Genomic DNA, 23,963 nt, shown 5'->3' with positions numbered 1-23,963 from the left:
AAAACGTTCACACTTGGTGCCGTCGCAACACTCTCTGGCAGATTGTTCCAAGAGTTCATAAAGCTCACTCCGAAAAAGTTTGCCCTCACAGTTTTCTGGACTTGAGGCTTCTTCAACCTTGAGCTGTGACCCCTTGTGGAGTGAGCGTCCGCCAGCTCCAGGTAAGGACACTCGACTGAGTAGTGCCCCTTGTGATGTTTATAGACCTCTATTAGGTCCTACCTTGCCCGTCTGTAATATGAGCTAGGCAATTGCAGGCGCTATAATCTCTCAGGACAGCTGAGGTGCCGAAGTGCTGGCACCAGTCTGGTGGCCCTCCTTTCGACATTTTCAATCAACTGCTGGATATTTCCAGGTTTGAGAGAGTCGTCTCATTACACAGAAATCTCTCATACCCTGAAGAGCTCTACACCAATTATTCTGGCTAACAGGGATATTACTTTGCACATACTGCAATAAAAAACAAACATATATATATTTATAATAAGGAAAAACATTCACCATACTTTACTTACAAATTGGGTTATTCTTTCAGTCTCAATTTCATTTTGTACAACTGGAATTGCTGCTGTTCTTTGTATCTGGGTCAAGAGATTCATGAGAGCCAGTAACCATGACCGCCAACTCTCTTGTGCTTGTAGCGCTAGTTGGGTAACTCCACCTGTAAATGTTTAAACTTATGTCAAAAGATAAACATACAGTCAACCCTCGCTTTACGCGGTCCCACTTTACGCGTTTCCACGTTTACGCGGTACCCTGCCGAACACGGAATGCTCACTTTCCGCAGTGTGTGTACCCTTTTACGCGGAGAGCGGCGCAAGCAGGGTGCGCTCAAGGTCGCCCAGTCATCAAAACATTACCGAGTTCTTCACCAGCCACCCACCACAGCCGACCCAAGATAGTGATAATGATTGTGAGGATATGGACTTATATGGACTTTGAGGGGTTTGACAAAGAGGCCCTGCAAGCCTCTGTGGTGGATAGTGATACAATTGATACAAGTGATACAGGTGAGGGCCAATAATCTGCCCTCTGCCTCGGAACCAACCCCCCATCCCCATGTGCCCAGCCATCTTTTCTACTAATGTAAGTGTTAAAAAACCTAATATTATTGATATTTCTCTTAATTATTAATTGTGTGTGCATACCATCATAAAATCAAGAAGTTATTTTTACTACAACGTAGGTATTGTGTCGGGAAAAAGTGGAGTTTGGGGGTCGGCCCGGTCTCTATTTCAATTAATCCCATATGTTATGTTGTTCACTTTACGCGTTTCTCACTTTACGCGGGCGGCCGTGGGTTCAATTGACCGCGTAAAATGAGGGTTCACTGTATAAAGCTGAGGGTAATAAAGTGAATAGGGTAGATATTTATTAGGCAAACTTTTTCAGTGTACAATACTGTACTGTAGTTATTATGTATTAGGAAGATAGAGAAACGTTCAGTGAGGGTTAACGTAATTTCTCTGCTGAAATTCTATGTTCAATAACAGCTACAACTGTAGAAAAAACTTACAGAAAATGTTAATACCGGTAATCAATTTAGTCTTGCCGTTTGTAGCATAAATCTTTACACTCAAGTGAATAGGGATCATAACTACCCAGTATGCATATAGCAAATATTAATAAAAAATTCTGATTATAGAATTCAAAATACATGTAATTTATATGAAGCTGCATGCCAAATTTACTTTCAATCTGTGAAGCCTTTTCATAGGGTCTGAAGGAAACTTTACATACCTACTAGTAGTGATGACACTAAAAACAGCAAAAACATCAAGAATTCATAAAATAAACTTCAGATTCTCAAGTGGAACTCACAAGTCCACTCATCTGGAGTCTCCTGACAAATATTAACTCAACATAATTTCTTTTGAATTTCTATTAACAATTTTCTATCACTATACAGTATACACCATACATATTTATTGTTTCCAAAAACATAACAATGAAATATATGAATTAACTATAAACACATGAACATAATACATATGACCATGATAAGTGCTGAATTCATTCAAAGTGTAATGTAAGATTATTATTCTCACCCATAACAACACTCCAGCAGTTCTGTATCCACCCAAACACCACAACACTGGCTTGAGTGAAGTGGCTATAATATGCCTCAGTCTGCAGGAACTCTTTCACAACTGGCCACATACTGATGATGCCCTTCAATTTAAAAGGTAATGATTAGTAATGAAAACAAGTACTACAGAGGTGAATATATAAACAATTATACCACTGCCACCATCATTACAAGATCTGAAAGGTAACCCTTGATAACTCACAATTCGATATAACATGGAATGGCAGTAAAATACAGTATTCAACTGTAAATTATTTTTTAATTACCCACGGTAACTAGCCTATGAGCAGTGAGTAGTCATAACTATACATGTGACAGTGTTTTTCCACTGTGCGACAGCACCTTGACCGCATGGGTCAGCAATTAAGTAGCCGGCTTCTGGCAGTTTGTACCAGTCTCTCACCCACGTCAAACGTGCGTTCACAAAGCTTGTAACACATACGCTTCATCCCTTATTAACGATCACCGCTCGTGCGATAATTACGGTGATATCTTAGTTATTGCGCAATACAGAAGTTTATTTCTTAATAAATGGAGAAAAGATCTTGGGTTTGAAAATTTAACCCATAAACATCTATGTATGCTACGTCTAGTGTACCTTTAATACTGTTATGCCGAGGCATAATTTCGTACAGGATATTGTCATCTTGTATACTGGATGTTTTGATTCTATTCTGTCCCATGCAGCAGTTATTTTTGGTAAACTTAATAGAATTTTCATGTATATATTGATGATATTGATGTATTAATTATGTAAGAATATTATAGAATGCATTGCATCATTCAAGTTCTGATTTACCTCTTATTTTAAGCCTAGATCATTCTAGAATTCTCCAAGCGGGTTTCGAGCCGACCCTCCTCGTCCGGACATTGCTAGAATGTTCTAGGTGTCTGATGAACCATATATAAGCTGGCGTGGGCTGCCTAGGGGAGTGAGTTGCTCGCCTCTGTCCCTAGTATAAAGACTAATAAGCCTAGCAGAACAACTGAAGACAATTGTTGTGCAAGTATTGTGGAATTGTTGTGATTAATATAAAGTGAGAAGACTAAGGAATTGTAAACTGGTAGTGTGATAACTATATATTTGAAGTGTGGAGTCAAGCTGTGAAGACATTACCTAGTGAACAGTTTTGTGAAGAATTACTGTTTATTAAGGAAGACTACAGTGAACAAGTGTGTTTCTGTGACCTGGTGGAAATCTATCTGCCTGTTGTCTGTCTGTTCACTGATACCGATCGTCGGGGAATTACCGGAGACTGGCGGGACAGACAGTGGTAATTCGACGACTCTTGCAATATATCTACTGCTCTGTACATACGACCCTAGCCGCTGGTAACCAGTGGTGGAAGATGGGTAAGCAGTGAAAGGAGGAAGGTCGTAACATTACTGACTACAGAATCTTCATCAGTGATTATAGCAGGTAAATGGAACGTAACACCAGCATCACTCTCTAGCTCAGCCTCTTTATCATTTGTCCATACTAGTTTGAGAAAATAAAAATAAAATCACTACACTACAGTACTCTAATGTGGCTTAGTAATAAAGAAAATAAAACAAAACAATAAAAAAGAAAACTAAAGAACATGGTGTGTATGTGTGGGAGGTAAACGTTTGTGTGTGGAGGCAGTGAGCCATAAGTGTAACTGTCTCTCTCCCTTCCCTGATGTGAGTCACCTGACTGGCTGAGCGGCTTAACTGTGTCATGTCACCCAGAGCAGCTATTCTTTGTACATTAAATATATACTGTACCAATAAATGTGAGGAATAAATAAAATTAATTCTAATAAATAAAAAAAAAATGATGTAAGTCTAACTGAAATTACAAGTTGAAAAGTAACCACTCTGAGTGCTAGCTTTGGTTCCCCCTCTTTCTCTCTCACTGGTTCAATGAATACCTCCCAGGTATTTTCTGCTAAAGTTGGTGCTGTAAGTGCTTACTGTGTATACTGTACTTTACCTCTGACACCTACCACATGGCACCAGAAGCTTGAATTATCTTCATCCTTCACCTGCAGTGCTGGTAGGTACTGTCGTAATTTTTTGCAAGTTTTATGATTTTGGTGGGTTATTTTGGTCAAAAATTTGGGTATTGGAGTGGGACAAAAGACAGGGAGGAAAGTGCCGAGATAACTTGAATGGTTAGAGCCCCATATATTCCGAGTTATCAAGGGTTTACTAATATATAAACAATTATACCCCAGCCACCATCATTACAGTATTGTATCTGGTACTGTGAGTTTGAGAGTAACCATCACCTAAGTTGACACGAGAACATTGCTACTATTAAACTTTTTTACCACTAACATCACTCCCATACATTGACATCACAAGTGCACGTCCAACCATTAGTCAAATGTTATTCTGAACTCCATTACCTCTCTCATCAATGCTATTGACTCCAGCTTGTCTGAAATATGCTTCCAACACTGGTTTAGGAACAGTGGTCCAATCTCTTCACCATAACTGCAGTTAAAAAAAAGACATTATAAATTCAAAAGTCATCATTAACCAAAGAGAAGTTTTATAACACGGACAGGCTACACACACTCTACATGGCACTCCAAGCTTACCAACTTAATTGTATTATGTATGGAGAATCGTTGACAGTTACCATATTTTACAGCAAATAACACACACAGCCATTTTAATAGGGAGTATTTAGGAAGAAACTTGAGTGTATATTTTCCTCCTGTATCCATAGTTTTCTTAAGACAATGTGTACAGTACCAGAAATGTGAGAAATAAATACAAATAATACCAATAAATAACAACAAAGAGGATAACGGTGGCAGTGCGTGTGATGGAGGGTGGGGGAGGGGGTTTGAGAATTGCAATTAAATGCCAGGTAGAGACGTGTCCTCCTAATATTACGTATTTAAGTAATTCTTAGATGTTTTAATTGCCTGTATGTTGGCTAGACATTGCATTATGGATTGAACAAAAATATTGTATTACCAAACCAGTAAATAAAAGCCAAATGAAAGTTTAAAACAGTTACCATTAACATATACAGTACTGTACATCTGTACACCATGTTTACCATAATAACAGCACCACTACCTCCACCTTCCCTAACAATGCTCCCCCCCACCACCCACTGCCCAGCCATCCTCCTGCTCCCCCACTAAGCCAGCTAACTCATGTACAAAGAAATGTACATTACTTTTATGTGTTTGCCCTTAGGACAATTATGTCTTTTACCTTTATCACAATATGTATGTAGGATGGTGTGTGCATGTATATCAGTAAAAATAAATGAAGAAAGTTACGTATATCTACCCGAAAATACGAGTTGAAAAACAACAGCTTGGCCCAGTAGCCTGGTGATGAGTCTAACCTGGCTACAAGGCTGCCAGTGATGTTAACAGATGTAAATGTGAAAAGAAAGTTATCTGTTAATCTTCATTTGTATCAAGTATTAGTAGATGGAAAAATAAATGTGTCAGGTATGGAATTAATAGATTGTTATGCTTGTAGCAGTTCAGAAATGGTTACTGCTTAGCTGCCTCTGAAGAGTTGGGTGTCTGCTGTATAGACATTATTCGTCTCAGGATATCGTCATCAGTACAGTAGTTAAAATGGAGCTTTTTATATTTACAATGATTATTTTTAATTAATTAAAAATAGTAATAACAATGTTTAAGTAAGCAATAACATATTTTTTAATCTGGTATTGGGTTAGGTAGAATTAAGCCTACTGGAGACAGCAACGGTGGGGGGGGGGGGGATTCATTAGCTTGCGGGAGACTGCAACTTCACATATAGGCCGCAGACTGACGTTTTTTTTAGACATTTTTCAGACAAAAAAGTGGATCTTATATGCTGTAAAATACGGTAAACATACTCATCTGTACACAATACTGTACCACAGTATTTTAAGTGATCACCGTGTGTATTGCTCAAGGGAATATCCACAATTAAAGATTAAATTAATAAACAAGTCATAAAAATAACTAAATAATATAATCAAACCTAATATGAAGTACCGAGTAATTAAATTGCTCGAGCACAAAGTCAGAAAACATCTTCAAATATCCGAGGCAATGAGCATAGCAACGTACCTGATGAGGACCTGCAGCAAGGAGTCGAGGGTTGGCTGAATAGTTTCTTGGATAGCATAGAGATAGCCTTGTAGTGTACCAATAACAGTGTCTAGCAAACTCTTCATCTTCTTCATCAAGTTCATAAACTCAGCTTCCAAATATTCACTCAGCCTAAAATGATGCAAACTTTAAAACAAACAATAATAATGTTTTTTTCGGTGGGGAGGGAGGGGATTATGTTTGTTTCTTTTAATCTTTTGCCCAACACAAGCCCAAAAATTTTATTAACCACATGCGTACAGAATACCGTCTCTGCTGAATAAGATTGTCTGGTGTTAGCCAAATAAAATATGAATAGTGGTGTCCCTGTAGTGAAGGCATTAATATGAACTACAGTATTGGTGTTATGCATGAGCGAGTACAAACAGACACTGCCCTTTCTTTCTTTCTCTATTTGCTATGAAGAGTAAATGGATAACAACAAATAGGGAGCTTGTGTTTACTCTTGGTTTCAGTCACCCTTTATTACAGTGGGAAAGGGCCTGAGAGACTTAAGTTTGCACTATGAGTGAGATGTGTGCCCAAGGAATGTGATATAGTTCCCAGGTGTAGATGAGGCCACCACCTTCACCAACTCTGAAAGTTAATGGAACCTCAAGCACTGGTGTGGCTGACATCTCAGAGAACCTACAGCAACACTTTAACACTTAAATTTACACAACAATGGGAATGCCATGGGTTAGTTTTATGCATACATTCCAAGAACTTAATTTGAGTAGAACATGTACATAACAGTCTGTGCATATAAAAACCAGATTAAATAATTTAATCTCTCTCTCTCTCTCTCTCTCTCTCTCTCTCTCTCTCTCTCTCTCTCTCTCTCTCTCTCTCTCTCTCTCTCTCTCTCTCTCTCTCTCTCTCTCTCTCTCTCTCTCTCTCTCTCTCTCTCTCTCTCTCTCTCTCTCTCTCTCTCTCTCTCTCTCTCTCTCTCTCTCTCTCTCTCTCTCTCTCTCTCTCTCTCTCTCTCTCTCTCTCTCTCTCTCTCTCTCTCTCTCTCTCTCTCTCTCTCTCTCTCTCTCTCTCTCTCTCTCTCTCTCTCTCTCTCTCTCTCTCTCTCTCTCTCTCTCTCTCTCTCTCTCTCTCTCTCTCTCTCTCTCTCTCTCTCTCTCTCTATATATATATATATACATGCCAAGTTCTTTGTCAAGGCTGTGATAATGAAGATCTGATGAGAGTATGGACAGAGTAATATAATTAGACAGGTCAAGTAAATAAATACAGTACTTTTCCTTCATTCCTTGAGCTATGTAGCTTCTTGGTTAGTGTTTAGGTTTATCTTTTATTCTTGCAAACTTCCTCCTGCCTTAGTTCACTCTTACTACCGTTACAGCCCCATAAACCATATCTGTCAATCACCTACATCAGTGTTTCCTCTTACCTTTAGTACATCATTCACACCATCCTTCAGTCTCCCTTACGGTCTTGCCATTTCCTTCCTACCATTTTGGGCACAGCATTAAAATATTCTTTAATAAAAGCTTTTCATCAATTGTAAAAGGGAAATTCCTTAAAATAATTTCACTTACTCTATTAACCAAGCAGATACCACATTGTAAAGACCAGTGAACTGGGTCTGCACCTTCTCCCACATCTGTTGTATAACATCCGTCCACCATGAAGCCAAAGGAATAATAAATGTATTGATCTGACCCTCCAGATAATCCCATTCCTCTTTCATAAGTTCCATTAGTTGATTTAGATGAAGGCTTAAATAGTCACCAAAACTCTCCAGGTACACCAGAGATTGTTTGGACCTGAAAATAAGAGAGAAGTGGGTTGGATTACTTGTCTGCTGTCAATGTATAAATTCATTTTACTAATATAAGGAAAAGTCATGATTAAGCATGTTTATCTTAGTTCTCTCTATTCAACATCAATTAAAACAGGTATACAAGATAATATACTGATTATATAACATAACTCACAATATCAATAACATTTTACTTACACACTGATGGTAAAGGTGTACACAGCATGAAGAGCCGGCTGGAGTGACTCGATCCATAAGGAGTTGATATCTTCATTGATGTTGATGATGGCTGAGTTGAATTCATTGACGAAGTAATTAACATTACTTGTTTCTCTGTCCCATATTGTCTGAACAGTTTCACTGTTAACAAAGACTTCTAGAACAGCTGGAGCTTCCAGTAAAATCCACTGTTTGCACATTGATGACACTGAGGTCAGGTCATGCCACCAAATATTCAGGATCTTATCTCCAGGTGAGGTCAAGTGGTGTAAGAAGCTGCTATCACTGTAGTCAAGAGACGGGTCAAACTCAAAGATGAACTGGAGTATGTCTGGTGTAATAAGCTTCAGGCCAACAGCACCATCTTGGCTCCACTCCCCAAATCGTTTATGATCTAAAACTGTCCCAAGTTCAACTGGATTATGCAACCCAATTCTCAGCCTCCCTTCTTCATAAGCTTCCTGATCTTTCTGTCCAATATCCAGATACACAAGTAGTTCGGGTAAATGTTTGTTTATTGTCGTTCCAAATTTCCAAAATTCTCCACAGTCGCTTGGGTTTCCTTGAATGTTAAACGTGGCCGAATTATCCCAAGAATGAACGTCCCCCTCGTAACTGTAGCCCCACTTTGCTTGAGACGAGAAAATATTTGCAGAAAAGTCATAGCCACTATTAGTTGTATTTACAGCAGTCAAGATATTCAAGTCTTCCCATATCTCCTTAGTTAAACTCCAATATTTAAACCTGTAATCTCCCCTGGTGAACACTGATCTTAAGACCAGAGCATCCATGGTCAGAGCAAATTCAGAGAAAGGCTGCGAGATGTTGACTTTTATGTTGTGTTCTCCATCTTGTGTAACAGGTTGTATGTCAAGCATCATTACAATATTCCTCTCTGGAGAGTTTCCATCTACAAGTTCTGCTGAACCATGTAATGGTGAGTTTTGGTCTTGCTTTATGTCACATTCAAGGTAAATGTCTTTAACATCAGGATGACTGAAAACTGCTTTTAAGTAATGCCTCATTTGTCCAAAGAAAGAATTGTCATTATAGTTCACCTTGAAGGTAATTGGTGGCATTTCAGGATCTTGTTCATTCCATGTGAAGCTTGACAACATTTCTAACTCTCTTGAATTTGATGTTGCATTAGTTTTATAGTGCACAGTTTGAGCTGGCAGCAGCACATAGATGTCACCTGTGTGTACAGTACTGAAGAAACCTGGTTCTCTCTGGAACAAGCTTTTATAACCCATTTTTTTATTGTTTAATTCAAATATTAAACTTTCATTGTAATGGAAAGAGTTTACTGAAAATGTTCCCTCCACATAAAAGTGATTTTCTAAGGCTACAATTTGCATAGAGAAATGATGGCCACCTTCCAAGACTTCATGGTGCATATGGACCCCAGCAACTACCCAAGTATTATCTGATGCAAAATTTAATAACACTTGGAAATCCTCAAGTTTTTCAGTAAACTCTGCATTAAGAGTAAGAGAGCTTGGGTAGATCATTGGAAGAGTAAATGCAAACACTTTATCTGGACCCCAAGCTAAATGTGCCTTGAGGAGCTCATATTGGTCAATCTTCACAACCAAGAAACTTCTTTTAAGACCTTCAAGTTGATACTCAATATGAAATGAGTGATTTTCTAACAATTCTTTTGATTTTATGTCAATATGGATATATGCTCTATCTTTCATGGAAGTTAAAAACTCTCTTATTTCTGCTCTTATACTAAACTCATTCACCTGCAAAAGGACTACCTGTGATGATCCTATCGCCCTCCTTTGATTTTGTAATGCAAATTTAAATCCAACCTTTCCCATGCGTGCCTCTATGACGGATATTCCACGTCCTCCTTGCATAATGTATAATAAAGATATTATATCATATTTTTCAAAGGGTAGATAAAGACCCAACACAACTTGGCTGTCAAGTAAAGTTGTGAAAGTTATACTCATTTCAATTCCCACTTTACCTCCAGGATATTCTAACATCACTTGCAAGTGCTGTCCATTACTCTTAAATTTTGGGGTAACCAATCTGAATTTTTCAAAGTCTTTAAATGATGTAAGAAGTACAACTTCAACACTTTTTCCAAAAGTATCATCATCTTCAATGATGATATGGAATGAAACTTCAACATCATCCCATGCATGTACTAGGGATACAAATGGTATCTGGTTGGAATCATCAGCAGGCCAGTGAACAGAAACTGTGAAAAATTCTAAGTATTTGAAAGGAGATGTTAGGATAATATCAAAATCTCCATTGTGAACCTCATGATGAATCTCAAAATCAATTAGTTCATAAAAATATTTTAAATTAAACTTACAAATCCTTTTTCTTACATCAGCTTCAACAAAGAATGAATGTTGTGACCAGTTTAAGCTAATACGCTGGGTGTCAAGCCAAGACTTACTGTTTGTCACTTCCAAAACAATTTGCTCATTTTGTAACAAGAAACTATTGAGCCTCACATATATATCTCTCACTTCATAATAATCCGTATAACGCAGTTCTAAATTATTATTTAGCTCTGGAATAATACTATATATATCAAAATCAAAATCAATTCTATTAACTTCTGAGTATAAGACAAGTGACATTGTAAAAATATTTTCCTGGTTTTGTTTCACAATGATGTAAGAATTAATATGTTGAAGGTTTTCATTCTCAAATCTGGCATCTAAAAAGATCTCCTGGTTATCTACAATTACTTTACCTTCATAATTCATATTTGAAAGTTTAAAGTCAGTGTTGACTTTCCCTGTAAAAGTCACTTCCTCAAACGGTAAAAACGAAGACCTGCTTGTCAGCTTTAAGATATAGTTAGTGATATCTAAATGTAAATTAATGCTGTGTTCTTCATCTAAAACACTGAGGATGACACTCACAGAGATGTCCTTCTCCCACTCAACACTGCCTTCTATGGAGTAATCTCCAATCCAGTTGGAGGTTAATTGGAATTTACTATCAATCTTATGTTCATTTACATTATACTGGAAGTGGCCACTCAAATCTACCTTTCTCCTACCATAAGAAAAGTTAAAATTCATTATTCCATACAATTTTTGCTGAAGTGAATAATCAAAATTAAGTTTTAACGAACCATCTCTCAAAAATGGAGAATTTAGTTCCACTTGAATCCTGAGCTTCACAAAACTGGTATCATCAGACCAGGTGACCAGAAAAGAGTGCTCTTTGGATAAATCTGGGAAGGAAAACGACAAATTTAAAGAATTTTGAGTGAGAATGACCAGGAAACCTGCAGACCATTCAGAAGACTTAACTAGCAAGACTCTATTAGATGACCACATGTAGGGAAACAAGGTCTCATATGCCAACACAAATCGCTCTTCCTCTCCCTGGGTCACACTCAACTCTAGCTTTCCTTCTTCATAAAACACATTGATTAATGGGATGATACATTTAATGTGATATGGAGCGAGAATTTGATTACTTCCCAATTCAAGATTCACAATTAAGCGATGTTCTATCACACTGGCCCTCAAGCTTAAGTTATAATGCAAAAAATGTTTGTTTCTAGATTTTAATAATAATGCCAAGGAAGCATCAAGGGACTCCACCTGAGCACCGTACTTGGCTGTAACATTAAAGTTCAACAAATTTAGATTCCACTGTGGGGACTCAAGCCTTAAAGTCAGATGTGTTTCTCCATCATGAGGATTCATGACTTTTATTTCCATATGAGAGTCAATGATAACAGCCTGAATGGTCCAAGTATTCATGTACTCTACACTGAGAGACACCCATTTCCTATCAGATACAACTTCAAACAGAGACTTGAATGCATAACTCTGCTGATCTACATCATAACTAAAAGTGATGATAAAAGGAGAAGCTGCCTGTGAAAACATGATGGACCCCTCTGTATTCATCTCCATCCACTGATTCTTTGCTTCCAGTGTCCATTTCAAGTCTCCTAAAATTGGAATATCAGCTGTAAAATCACATCCATTTATGGAATACATACCCTCAACAACATTTGTTATGCCATTTACTAAGAGCATAGCTGAAAAACCTTGAGATTCAAGATTAAATATAGTCTTTAGACTTTTCAAGAGCACAAAAGGAGTCTGAATTTCTATTAGAAATTTTAGTTCACCATTTTCATACAAACTTTCAATTTTAGCAAGACAAATTACATCATCATCCACACTATATTTGGTCACAAACTGCAATTCTGTTGAAAAAAGATTGAAAGAAGTCACTATCTTCCTCTTGTCCCACTGGATGACACCCGAGTACTTCTGTTGCTCATCAGTTTCCAAGGATGCCATAAATAAGACCACTCTAAGTGGCTCCCATGGAGTCAATAATTTAAATTCCACTTTCATGTCTTCAGCCTGAATATGTAATGCCACAGTTTGTGATTCTGGCCAAGTCAAGTCAATCTGACCAGTATAATGATCATTTGTAATCCCTGCAGATACTGTTAGTGAAAGATTTTCATAGCCATTAATTGGTGTCTCAACAAAACATACTATTGAATATGTGGGAGAAAATTGGTAGTCACATAAAACTGTCCACACCTCCTTATTCAACATGAAGGCTGCTTTTATGTGACCAGGCTTGAGCATGAACGAAAAAGTTTGCTTTTCTAGTATTGGGTAAGAAGTCATTAAAGTCCACTTGAGGTCAATTTCATCATCCTTGAGCTTGAAAATGGCAGTAGCATTGACCTGCTGAGACCACTCCATGAAGACAGTACAAGAGAGATCAACATCACCATTTTTGTGAGAGAAATCCCCATCATAGCCAATGAGGAACTGAGGCACAGAGGTTAATGGTGTAGTAGTAATAATAGTCATCTTTGTTTGGTCTCCAGTGCGCATCCCTGTCACATTCACCTGCAGCTGCTCTCTCCACTCAAAATTAACAAAAGCTAAATCCATTACAGACTTCATCTTCCCTTGTAAGAATTTTTTTAAATCATACATAGCTTCCAAAATGATGGGATTACTGGGGTCTTCTGAAGTGTGAAAGACAATTTTAAAACTAGATTCTCTTTTCCGTAAATTTGCTCCCCCAGTCAAGTTGTATTCCTTATTCCCAATTGTAACTCGAGCTTTAAGTTGATTGTTCCTCGCACGAAAATAAGTTAAATGAATGGTCACTGGTTGCATTAAGGAGCTTTTTAGAGAAATATTTAACCGATGATTATGTCTCCTGGTAGTATAATTTGCTTCTATAGTAATTGGTTCAATGTTGAATCCATTGAAGTAAAGGCCAAAATGATGCCCCTTTTTTACTGATTTATGAAGAGTAGATAAGTTGAATTGCCAATAGTCGTTCAGTATGAGCTGCACATTAGTTTGGTAATAATTGACATTAACAACAAAGACTTGTTCCAGTTTGTATTTCACGTCGACCTGAAACTGGAACACGTTTAATAAAAAGCTAATATTCAATATTTCATTTCCATTTATCTTCCCAGACATATTTCCTTTACATGTTTTTTCTAGTTTTTCAAACCCTATGTCAACAGAACTGTTACTTCCATAGACATTCACAAAACTGAAGAATTTCAGTGCAAATTTTCCTTCACTTATCATTAAATTTGATTTTAGGTTTAAAATGTGATGATTTGCATGTATAACAATGGCAGCCTGAATATCTTTATAATCTGATAAGTCATACATGAAGTCAACATTAAGTTTGGATGTTTTATCCGATGTTGACCTCAACTGGAAATCAAAATGGGCAGAGTTGCTAGTATAATCCAGACTCATCTCAAGAACACCTGAGTATTTTCCAGCTGTATACAAGGCCTTAAAACTCATTGGACTTTCAGCAAAGGACCAGTTTATCTCTGCCTTCATTGGCCTGATGAATGGTGATGTCAACGATGCCAATATTGATCCAACTTTGTAATCGGATAAAAATTCAAAACTTGACTTAAGGGTCGTCTCCTCAATTCTTGCCACAAAGTTAGCTGTATATGATTCCATGAAGTTACTTTTAAGACTGAAAGTGAAGTCTGAAATCCCCTGGATGGGGATTTCACCATTTAGCTCAAATGTTGCCAATTTACTACTGAAATTTGCACTCCATTGAATCTTGAATGTATCAAGACCATACTGATAGTATGCGGCTAATGTTGGTGTTCTAAGGTCATACTCCGCTTGAAGATGATGAGTCAAGGTGAAGGGAGATTCAAAGAGAAAGTTCACTTTAATACTATCCCAAGGTGGTGATCCATCAGGCTCAATATCAACTGCAGCTTTAAATTTCAAAGCTCCTTGTTGCTTAATGTCAATATTTACTTCAGTTATATATGCCTGATCTTTCCTTCCAATGTTCCAAGACCCATCTACACCTCCAAAACCTTTAACGTTAGTCTTAATCTCAAGATTTCCCGACATAGCAGGGATCAGTTTTCCACTAAAAGTCAATTTTGTCATCGCTGTCCAGTTATCAAACTGTCCATCTATCTTTAGAGAATCCTGTAATTCATAACTGATTCTGTAAATTTTATTAACAGACTCAGGCTTTAAATTCATACTAAAACTGATGTTTCCATTTCTTAAGTATTCTCCAGTTCTAATTTCAGTTACAAATGCCAGCTCAGAACTGTTGTATGTTAAGTGAAACTCACTTTCCTGGGATAGTTCAAGAGGAAAGTCAACAGCCAAGCTGTATTCTCCTAAACCAAAATAAGTTAAGAAAGAAATCAATGATATGGCAATATTCCTTTCTGAATTCTGCCACGTTCCCTGTAATCCGACACGACCCTGAGGAGTATTAAGAACAGCTGATCCTAGACTTTCTAATAAGTTGTATGCCAAAAGAATTGACAATTCATGTGACTCAAACTGTGGACAAGTGAAGGTAATTTCAGTGAGCTGCTTTCTCCAAGCCCGATGATGATTGTGTCTGACTTCAATGGTATATGTCTCATTAGATGACTTAACAATAAACTTTGCTTGGTCAAAGATTTCAGATATGTACTTCACTGGATGGATCAGTTCAAATTCAAAACTTTCAAAGATTTTAAATGGTGTTGAGAAGGAAAGCTGCAGTTTCAATTCATCCATTGTTTTATATGTGAAACAATTAAGCTGGAATTCAGTGTCATCTTGGACACTCTGTACCTCAAGTGTCCTGTTCATCCCTTGAGTTTCATGAATGAATTTCATATAATAGTTGTGGAAGGTGTGAAGACTGGAGGACATATTAGCTATGACTGATAAAAGGTTGTTATTCTTTTGAAGTGTCACCTCACCTTCAGCATCACCATTTGTAGTCAACAGCTTAAAGGTTCCTTCTTTGATTTCTTCTGTTAAGTCATAAGCAACTGAAAGATCAGCACCATCAAAGGTCGAGTCTGTCACCAAGTGCATTCTCATGCTTCCAGAATCCTTCGTCATGTTGAACTCACTCATTAATTTCACATTCAAAGGAAAACCAAACAACGAATTTGAAAATGTGACATTAATCCCTTTCCCTCCTGGTTGGAAGTCATAGTCAGCTTCCAGGGAGATGGACTGATCCTTAGTCTGAAGTCTGCAGAGGAAGAAAGATGTATTGGATGAAGTTTCTCCAAATTGTCCCAAGAGTGACACACCAAGTGATATCTGTGGGTAAACTTCACTTTCGAGCTTAATGTCAATTTTGTCATGCTGCACGTGGTATGTACCATTAAACTTGAAAAGCAATCCATAGTCATGAGTACTTAAGTCAATATATAAGCTGTAGGGATATCTATCGAAGTTGTATTTCAAATTAAAGTCAAATATAACCTCTTCTGTGCACTGTAACTGGATGTGAATGTTTAGCATGGAGGAAAGAAAATATTCATCCAATGTACCTGTCAAATTGAAGCACCCCTGTGGAACCTGCAAGATTATTACCAGGCCAAAGTGTTCATCCTTTTCTACATTAACTGTTAAATTAAAAGTTTCCATCACAGAAAATGGTGTTTTAAAATGAAGGTAAGACTCTGGGAGGGTAACTTTTAAGCTTCCTGAAAGCCAATCCTTTTCCTCATCCACATCAATTGTCAAATCAGTTGTAAAACCTTCTGGTATGACAACAAAATCAAAAAGAATATTGGTTCTGAAAGTCACAACAATGTTATTCTCTATTTTTATACTAATTCGGTTGGGATTATTTGAAGATTGTGAACTGTATCTGAGAGTTCCAAGGAAATTATCTTCATTAACATGTAAGTTTGCAGTTATAGCCAAGTCACGTTTCTGTTGAATAACTAGCTGCCCAGTAATCTTGGAAATACTGGGTTCATCTGAATTCAGGTTAATAATGATTAGCTGCTTGACTCTTCTTATTATCCAGTTGAGATTGCCTTCAATGTATTGGAATTTTGATCCATCCTTATTAATTCTCTGAACACTGACATGTAAAGTCTTCCTTGAAAGGCGAAAGGAGAGTTCATACTTGTGGGAGTCACCGGGCATAACATAACCCTTGAAGTTTCCATACTTGTTATCGTAACTCATATACAGAGACCACTGGGGGGTGACATGATCAGTATAAAGTGTGAACTTTACTTGGACTTCTTTTTCCTGGGTTGCAGACATCATAAATCTTATTTCTTTCCTATCAAAAGTTTCCTCTTTGAAAATTACTTCATACAGTGTTCCGTATTCCAACCTAAACTCAGGACGATGCGCAAAAGAACCATTTAAATTTGCTTTGTATACCCACTCCTTACTATTTACCAATCCATTCACGTGGCCTTTCCAAGAAAAATGGTTGTTGATTTTAACGTCAACTTCCAGGTTACCCCCCAAATTCTCAAAGCCTTCAAGATCAGACTTTAATTCTAAACTGCCCTTAAAATCATAATTGTGAATGTTAGCCAGGTCGGCAGTCAACCTTAAGTGGCCATTTTTTAAAGTGCTACTTTTCTCACTATAGACTTCCAAGGAAAACAGAGCATCAACTTTGGGATAAGCATCTTCAAATGTGATCTTGAATCTAAAAAGGTCCATCTCATTTCTTGCAAAACTGAAATGCAAATTCGGTAAGTTGCCATCATTTCTCTTTTCATATAGCAGTTGAGAATGAAATTTGCTTTCTGAATCACCTGCCATTACTTTGAAAATGTTACCATCAAGGAAGGCTGACGTCAGGGTGAAGTAATAGTCATTCCATACACCCTCTACTTTCCCAGTATAATTAGAGTCCACATTCAACAGAGACTTAAATTGCACACCCAAATCTGTGATATTGGCTTTGGCACTGAAATCATAAAATACAAATTCCTGATTGAACCATCCCTGGTTGAACTTCAAATGACTTTTACCTTGTACAAAAATGTCATAGCCATAGGTAACTTGCACACTTGCCAAATACTCAGAATCTAAACTGTGCTTCCACTTTATCTCTGAGAGCTCAAAGAAAGAAGAAGTCACCTGTAGTACAAGATCTGATTGGTACCAGCTAGCAAGGTCAGTTGATATAACCATCAATGTGAGTACTGATGTGTCACCACGGGTTAAATCAAGCTTGTAGTCAGTTACAGTATTAGTTTCCTCTACTATTAACTTGCCTTTATACTCTTCAGTCCAAGGAGATGTGAAGGTAAAAGTTGAGTTTATAGATGATAAGTCACTTTCAGCATTTAGTGAGACCTGAGTTCCTATAATTCCTTCAACACTTGGTAAGGTGATCTGCAGTGAACTCGACCACTCTAGCAAGTGATGCAACTCCAGTGTGTGTTCCACTATAAAAGTCATGTCATTCAAGGACCCTGTTATTTCAGTTACATAAGGAACTGATTCCCCTTCATGTGATAAACTCAAGTCAAAGTTATAACCATGGATGTTGAGGAGAGAGATTAGTCCTTTTATATTAGTTGGGACAAAGTTTTTATCCCAAACTGTATCTATGTCCTGCCTAATTGTCATAGTGTTCACAGAACCCTCTAGTGTCTGCTTCAAGCCACTCATTGAAAAGTTGTAAGCAAGATCCAATGTAATCTGAAGGTCACTGTGTGTGAGATAGAAGTGGGCCTTTGTGTCTTCAGGCAATGAATAGTTAGCACTAAATTCAGCTTCCCAAGATGATATGGCATCCCAAGATGACTGGAAAGCACAATTTACATTTAAAATATTTTCTAAAATATGATCAACTGTCACATTCATAAGTAAAGGTTCAGTCCATGAGCTGTTAAATTCAGCCAGACCATGAAGCTTCTGTGCACTCAAAGATGACTCCTTAGTTCCCAAAAATGATAAACACATCTTTTCTTCCATTCCTGCTTCAATTTCAAAGCCAAGATGATCCTTTGTAATATTATAGTTCCCATACAACTGGAAAGGGCTTGTTAACACTGGAAACTGGAAACTTATCTCAACATCAAGTGATTCCTCTTGGTCAGAAAACACAAAAGTGGTGTTTACATCAACTTGCCAAGTACTGTGATCTAGTATTGCCAGACTTGCTCCAGTTAGTGAGTGGTGACTTTCTTGATTGTGATATATATGGAAGTAGGAGTCACAAGTCCCTCCATCTTCATATGTCAACTTGGCCTCAAAGTTGGTTGGATCACCTAGCCGGGCTTCCCCACGTATCTGCACGAATACCAAAATTTTATTACCTTAGTTCAGTCATCCCAATAGTAAATTAACTGCCTTCACTTTTATGATTTCTTTCTGATATTAAAATTAAAGAAAATATAAATCTAATAAAGTCCATGACAGAACATAATATAAATACTTCAAAATCAATGTAAAATTTTGAAGTTGCAAGATATCTCACTGTAAAAGTTTTTCTATATATATAAAAGAAAGAAAGAAAGAAAGAAAGAAACAAAAGAAAGAAAGAAAGAAAGAAAGAAAGAAAGAAAGAAAGAAAGAAAGAAAGAAAGAGAGAAAGAGAGAGAAAGAAAGAAAGAAAGAAAGTGAGTGCGTGTGTGTGTAAAAATATATTACCTTAAATTCATCCAATTCAATCTCAGCAAAGTTTAGTTTGGAGGGGTCACTAAGTTTTTCAAAACTTAACCCAATATTTTGCAACTGAGAGAATGGTGTTGTTAAGGTCAAATTGAAGCTGGTTGCATCATCTTCAAACCAACCCTCACGATGCATGTGTTTCATGTGACCTTCAATGGCACCATCACCCCAGCCATATGAAACCTGAAATGAAAGCATTCACAGCAGTCATAATAGGTCGTTACTTTCTTTACACTGAGTCTGATGTCTGATTAGAGGCAGTATGGAAGGCAGAGTACATATTAAGAGGCAGTGTGGATAATGCAGAGTGAGTAATGAGGGACAATGTGGATAATGAGGGACAGTGTGGATAAGGTAGAGTGAATAATGAGGCACAATGTGGATAATGCAGAGTGAATAATGAGGCACAATGTGGATAATGCAGAGTGAATAATGAGGCACAATGTGGATAATGCAGAGTGAATAATGAGGCACAATGTGGATAATGCAGAGTTAATAACAAGCCTTCGGTTAACATGGAACTGTGGCAACACCAGCAACCATTAGGACAAGAGATGGTTGTATCCACTCAGATGTTGCACCTCAAACACTGCTTGAAGTTCATATTAATATCTTGCATCTTATATATAAAAAAAGATCACTTCATATATCAAAGGCAAAAGTTGCGCTACAGATACATTTACAAAATCTACTCAAGGCACATATCTAAGTCCAATGAAGGAGTGAGTAACATATGATCACAAATTGCCTTGTAGTTTATACAGATTATGGGATCATTTATCTGGCATTCCTATATCTAAAAAACACTATGTTCTGGAACAAATTATTTAAAATGAGCACCAAAACTAATTCCCGAGCCAAGCAGGAAAATTTCCAACTTGTCCCAACCTGTGAGCTATATGTTATGTAGCGGTTATTTTTTTTCACTCCAGAATGCGACGTCTAGCTTTATACCTAGGTATGTCAATGCCTAGTAATAACTCGCCAGGCCAACATACAGGCAATTAAAACATCTAATAATTACTTATTACGTAATATTAGGAGGACAAGTCGCTACCTGGCATTTAATTGCAATTCCCAAAACCCCCTTCCGCACCTTGCATCACACGCATTGATACCGTCACCTTCTTGCCTGGCGAATCAGCTGTAAATACGCACAAAGAAGGCTCCGCTAATTTGTGTATTTATACATCGTAGCATGGTGAGGAAATCGAGTGACTTTATTTTGTTTATGTCTCAGATATTGTTTTGGGGGCAGATCTGGTCAAGCATGGCGACCACGGCTCATCTTCTATCTAGGAAGACAGTAGATCTTTAGTGACTAATATCCTCTGCTTTCAAGTCACTTAGTTTTGAATGACGTTTTTTGCCAGAGTTAAGTTTTTCTTTTCATAATTCTATTTTATTCATGTCCTCAATAGCGGGTTCAGCCTTTCCAGGCAAACTTTAGCGAGGCTGCTAGTCTTAGTGACCCTTTCCGACGCTGACCTTCCAGTCTGACTAACAATCTAGAGTTATGATGGGATGGACCTTGTATCCTCAGTATGGGTTATTTGAGAACCATTCAGGGTGGAATTCTCAACCCAATACATCTTGCTAGAGTAATGGTGAACGATGTTAGCCAATGGAGCGCTATGGTAGCAGCTCAGCACTGTCAACCCTTCCGGGTGACTTGATGCTCACTCAGGCATTATCGCTCAAGCTAATTAATTGAAGCGATGATGTCTGTGCACCCTGATTGGCAACAAATAGAGAACTTGGTGATCCCTCAAAACATAAGTGCTCTAAAATGAAGTTAGCTTGATCAAGACACAAAGTTCATTGAGCTGAGGGATACTTGAGGTAAGAGAAGGGAGAGGTGTATGATATAGTGAGTTAGTTGCTTATGGTTGTCACACTGGTGACTTATATAACAATAAGGAGATATTAAATGAAATAATTTACCATAAATTGTGGCGTATAAGTCGACCTTAAGAATTTTAGTAAAAAATTCAGGTTTAGGCCTATACTCGCCATATAAGTCGACCCCCCAAGGCCCAAACATAGGCAAAAGTGTGTAATAAGGCCATGCCACTTCCGTCAAGACACTTAACGTAATACCTTTCAATATTTGAAAAAATATATTATATAGTCCATACAAAAAGTGAAGTGGTCAGCAGGATCTACTTAGGACAGCAAGCAACCGCTAAAAATCTTCAGTAAGTTATCTTCGTAAGAACTCTGGTAAACACCAAGTCAAAATCAGCACCTGTAGTAATTGTTTAAACAGCATACCAGTATAGCACCTTGATATTACAGTACTGCTATAAACAGTATGATAGTAGAGCATTATGGTACACCTGGCTTACGATCCGCCATCTGCATCAGCTGTTGTAAACAAACTGCCAGTGGCGCCACCAACACCACGCGGCCAGCTGCGAAACTATGGGTCAATTACACTGTCGGCAGCACAGCAGACTTTGAAGGATTTTAAAATGTGATCATACATGCTTCTATTGTCAATAAAATACAACTTTGAATTAAATTAATCTTGAAGTTAAAGTTTTAACTGTTTATCTTAGAGTTAAGGTTTTAATTACGGTGTCATTGTGTGTATATTCAATAAACTGCCATTATGTATCATTAAACTGTCATTACCCCTGTAGTGAATGAGAACTCACAATCTATAGCGCTATCATAAAATTGCGCAGATGGCACCCATATTGTAGTACCGGGTAGTTGTCTGGCTGGCCGCCTGGGTTTAATGGCATTCTGATCCATTGTTTACTGTCCATCAGCTGTTGGAAATGGCGTGTGGTGTTGTGTTCGTTTAATTATACTGGAATTTACTATTTTATTATTATCTCTTAAGATAAATATGTTTACCAAACATGAACTTCAGTAGGAAATATTAGAGGCAGGCCACGGGAGTTACGGTAAGTGATGCACAGCGAGTGCTAGGCAGGCTGTTCCACTTGTTTACCACTATATGTAGTACAGCTTCACATTTTATACTCAGCGTATAAGTCGACCCCTGGTTTTGGAGAGATTTTTTCGAGCTTAAGATGTCGTCTTATGCACCGCAATTTACGGTACTAAAATATCACAATTACGAGTCATATTGATTATGTTTGGGAGAAAATGTAATCTCCCTTGTATTATTATGATGATACAATGTGACTCATGGTGTTCCTCCTAGTTTAGATGAGTGATGTGCAACTGGAGGATAAAGGACAGTTATCTGGATTGCTAGATGATGGAGGAAACCATGGAACTGTCCCTGGGAACTAGTGTTGAGTGAGGAGCTACAGTAGTAGTAGTTTCACCCAGGACCCAAGGGGACCATACTACATGTAATTATCAAGGCTGTAGAGCCACTTGGATTACCAAGTTAGATCCACATTTGGCTTGCATAATTCATAGCAACTGTGTCCCAGACAACCTGTTTTCACCATTGGATTGTGCAGTTTGTTATGATAATTTGTTTTTTAATTAATCAAGCTGCAGGAGATAAGAAGGAATTATTGAAGATCCAAATCAAAAATAGATAGAATAAGGCCTTGAAGAGTACATTTCTAAATGTAAAACACTGGAAAGATCCCAAGTTGGCAGAATGTTTAGAATTATGGGTGAAAGGTAAAAGACTTAAACCCCAATTAGACCAACCTGCTTCTGCTAAGAAAAGTAGGTTATTGGATGTTTTAGATAATGAAGCAGTAAGAAGATTACAAGAACCTCTACCTAGTCAGTCTGATTTTAGTGGATTCCAGGATCAGGATGAGGAAGTTGGCTCTAATCATAGTGTTCAGTCTCTAGAGCAGGGAGAACCTGTCGAGACTGACTTCATCTTCACCCCTCGAGAGTTGACATTTGTTTACTGCTCACCCTAGGGCAAGAGATGACGGTAGCAATGCGTGTGATGGAGGGTGGGGGAGGGGGGTTTTGAGAATTGCAATTAAATGCCAAGTAGCGACGTGTCCTCCTAATATTACGTATTTAAGTAATTATTAGATGTTTTAATTGCCTGTATGTTGGCCTGGCAAGTTAATGCTAAGCATTTACATAACTAGGTATAAAGCTAGATGTAGCATTCTTGACTATATCACAAAAACTGGTTTTTAGAAGAAAAAAATGTTTTTGTTTTTTACTGTATACGTAATTTTCTTAATTTTCTTTACAAAGTTGCATACACACTCAATCATACATACAGAATCTGAAAAAACATAACATCATAAGGTATAAGGCATTTTTTAACAGTGAAGAATTTCATGGTTCTTGATTGCACACCAATATTATAATAACCCCAAGCATTGAATCCTACAGTGATGAAAATACTATACAAGATGATAAATTCACACTAACCAATAAGTCGCGTGTGGTGCCATCATATGAATGAATAAGGCTTAGATTAGAGGAGAAGGCTTGGCCTGATGGTAATGTGACTGCTGCTTCTGCTGATCCTTCAATCATCCCTGAATGAGGAAGGTGATATTTTCCACTGATGACAACTTCACTCTCTAGAAGACGAAGACTACCATTAAAAGTTTTCTCCCTGGAAAGAAAGTTCAAGTAATATTATTTTATATTATACCAATGTTCCACTACCTCTATGAATACACAAATGGATATCATTAGTATTATGACAAAATCACTCTGAATAACTCCAACCTATTCAAGAACATGGCAGTTTGAAAGAGATGGTCCCCACTAGCTGCGATGTCTGCCTGGAACATCTCAAGCTCAGTTGATGTCTGCCTCTCTATGACTATCTGAAATTCCAAGATCATTTGAAACAATTAAAATATCTCGCTCGCTTTATAGATTAACAATGTATAACTGTTATCCAAATTACAACAGGTATGTATGGTTAAAATCAATAC

The 23,963-nt window shown here is 37.6% G+C and overlaps 1 protein-coding gene across 1 annotated transcript in view; it reads right to left on the bottom strand.

Annotated features, from left to right (window-relative positions):
* LOC121862668 overlaps nt 1–23,963 on the bottom strand; it is a 53,551-nt gene that overhangs the window by 6,690 nt on the left and 22,898 nt on the right. The window contains exons 16-24 of the mRNA XM_042360988.1: nt 23,752–23,852; nt 23,446–23,635; nt 19,084–19,287; nt 8,141–18,723; nt 7,719–7,946; nt 6,151–6,303; nt 4,465–4,552; nt 2,049–2,172; nt 516–661 (exon numbers count right to left, since the gene is read on the bottom strand). Of these exons, the coding sequence (XP_042216922.1) occupies nt 516–661; nt 2,049–2,172; nt 4,465–4,552; nt 6,151–6,303; nt 7,719–7,946; nt 8,141–18,723; nt 19,084–19,287; nt 23,446–23,635; nt 23,752–23,852 (11,817 nt within the window). The remainder of the gene's footprint in view (nt 1–515; nt 662–2,048; nt 2,173–4,464; nt 4,553–6,150; nt 6,304–7,718; nt 7,947–8,140; nt 18,724–19,083; nt 19,288–23,445; nt 23,636–23,751; nt 23,853–23,963) is intronic.

Source organism: Homarus americanus, unplaced genomic scaffold, assembly GCF_018991925.1.
Source record: "Homarus americanus isolate GMGI-L3 unplaced genomic scaffold, GMGI_Hamer_2.0 scaffold31037, whole genome shotgun sequence".
NCBI lineage: Eukaryota > Metazoa > Arthropoda > Malacostraca > Decapoda > Nephropidae > Homarus > Homarus americanus.
Note: the sequence above shows the minus strand (reverse complement) of the source record. Positions and strands in the feature narration are given on the sequence as shown.